Here is a 1956-nt window from a genome sequence, read left to right on the forward strand (position 1 = left end):
GGATGAGCCTGGGGGAGATGCCCAGCTTTCAGGAATCCTTTCCCAGGCACTGGGATGAGCCTGGGTGAGGAGCTTTCGCTCAGGGCTGTGAGCAGGGCAGGTGATCTGCAGCCACATCTGCACAGCCCCAGGGCAGAGCAGAGCTGCTGGCAGGGCTGGGCCAGGAGGTCACATCCAGGCAGCTTTCATGGCCTGGGAAATGCTCTCCTGAAATGCTTTGGGAGAGGGGAACATCCGTGCTGGGCTAGAGTGGCTCCCGGAGCTGGGAGAACCCCAGCCCCAACAGCTGCCTCCTCCAAAGCTTCTGATCCATGGACATGAGAGGCCTCAGCCCCCTGGGCGCTGCAGGTTTGGGAGGAGGCACAAGGCCAGGCAAGTTTGGCACGGCTTGGAAGAAAGGGAAGAGCTGTTCTTGGTTTGAGGTGCTTGGCCACAAATAAGGATGGGAAAGGTCAAAGCAGATCCCTCTGACCCAGCAGCAGCAGCAGCTGGGTTGGGATTCCCAGCTCCTGGCAGCTCTGCATCCACCTAAGTGTCGCATCCAAACCAAAATTGCCAGTGGAAGGGGATACGGGTTTTATCCAGCGATGTTCGTTCCCTCTCACCCCACTTTGCTTTCACCCCGGGCTTCCTAAATCCAAACGCTGGGAACAGCTGCAGTCCCTACAAACAGGAAGGGGCTGGGCCCTGCGGATTCAGGCATGGGATCCCCACCTTTGTGAGCTGGCTGGGGGCAGGGCTGTGTCTTCTGTGCCCTCATTTTCCCCACTGCACCACAAAAATCCAACGGAGCTTTGGGAGGTGCTCTGAGAGGTGCTGTTGATAAGCACAGCATGGCTTGATAACAGCATTTAGGTTCAGTGTTAATAATGTGGCGTTTTTAGGGGGGTGTGGCCTTGCTGCCCTCCGTGGAGGAGCAATCCCAAAATCCAGGCTCACCCTCGTGGAGGTTCAGGAGCTCCTGGAAGAGTTTGGTGTTCAGCTCCCCTCAACCACCACTGCAGACTCAACCCCTGCTCTGCGCTGCTGCTTCCCGAGCTGCCCATCGCTGCCCAGGCTGAGGATATGGAGGAAAATCCTGATTTTCATGGAGCATTCCCTGGGATTTCCCTCCCTCCAGTGGCCGCTGGAGCTGCTGCAGTCCGAGCACAACAAGCCACAGCAGCTCCCAGCCACCCAAAATCCAGCTGCGAGTTAAACATGGGCTCGTCTGGTGTGTTCCTTGGGAGGGGAATGGGAATGTGGCCCTCAGGGAAGGAATTCCAAATGCCAGTGGGCTCCCGGCCTCACCGAAGCACTTCAGCACCTTTGTAGCCTTGTCACGGGATGGTTTGAGTTGGAAGGGACCTCAAAGCCATGGGCAGGAACACCTGCCACTATCCCAGGGTGCTCCAACCCCCATCCAGCCTGGCCGGGGGCACTTCCAGGGATCCAGGGGCAGCCACAGCCGCTCTGGAACGTGGACATTGCGTGGTGGAAAAGGGGGCGACAAAAGCGGGGCTGTGCTCACCTCTGGGGAGTGCAGGGAATGGGATCTTGCCCTCCTGGGAATGGGATCTTGCCCTCTAACTCTGCCTCCCTCCCTTCCTGGGACAAGACAAGGCCGACTCGGCGGCGGCGGCGCTGAACCTGTCCCCCAACGGCATCGGCAGCATCAACATGTCCGTGGAGATCAATGGCACCACCTACGCTGGTGAGAGAGCCCAACTGGGAACGGGAGAGCCCTCCTGGGAACAAGGGAGCCCTCCTGGGAACGGGGGAGCCCGCCTGGGAATGAGGGAGCCCTCCTGGGAATGAGGGGGCCCTCCTGGGAGCCCTCCTGGGAACGGGAAAGCCCTCCTGGGAACGAGGGAGCCCTCCTGGGAACGAGGGAGCCCTCCTGGGAACGGGGGAGCCCTCCTGGGAACGAGGGAGCCCTCCTGGGAATGAGGGAGCCCAACTGGGAATGAGGGAGCC

The 1956-nt window shown here is 60.1% G+C and overlaps 1 protein-coding gene across 1 annotated transcript in view; it reads left to right on the top strand.

Annotated features, from left to right (window-relative positions):
• Positions 1 to 1956, top strand: part of ARID3B (AT-rich interaction domain 3B) — a 27035-nt gene that overhangs the window by 21145 nt on the left and 3934 nt on the right. Inside the window, exon 8 of the mRNA XM_042021746.1 lies at positions 1598 to 1693. Within this exon, the coding sequence (XP_041877680.1) occupies positions 1598 to 1693 (96 nt within the window). The remainder of the gene's footprint in view (positions 1 to 1597; positions 1694 to 1956) is intronic.

This window comes from Corvus kubaryi, unplaced genomic scaffold (assembly GCF_017639235.1).
Source record: "Corvus kubaryi isolate FWS band 111438036 unplaced genomic scaffold, C.kubaryi_AGA036_p1.0 37172, whole genome shotgun sequence".
NCBI lineage: Eukaryota > Metazoa > Chordata > Aves > Passeriformes > Corvidae > Corvus > Corvus kubaryi.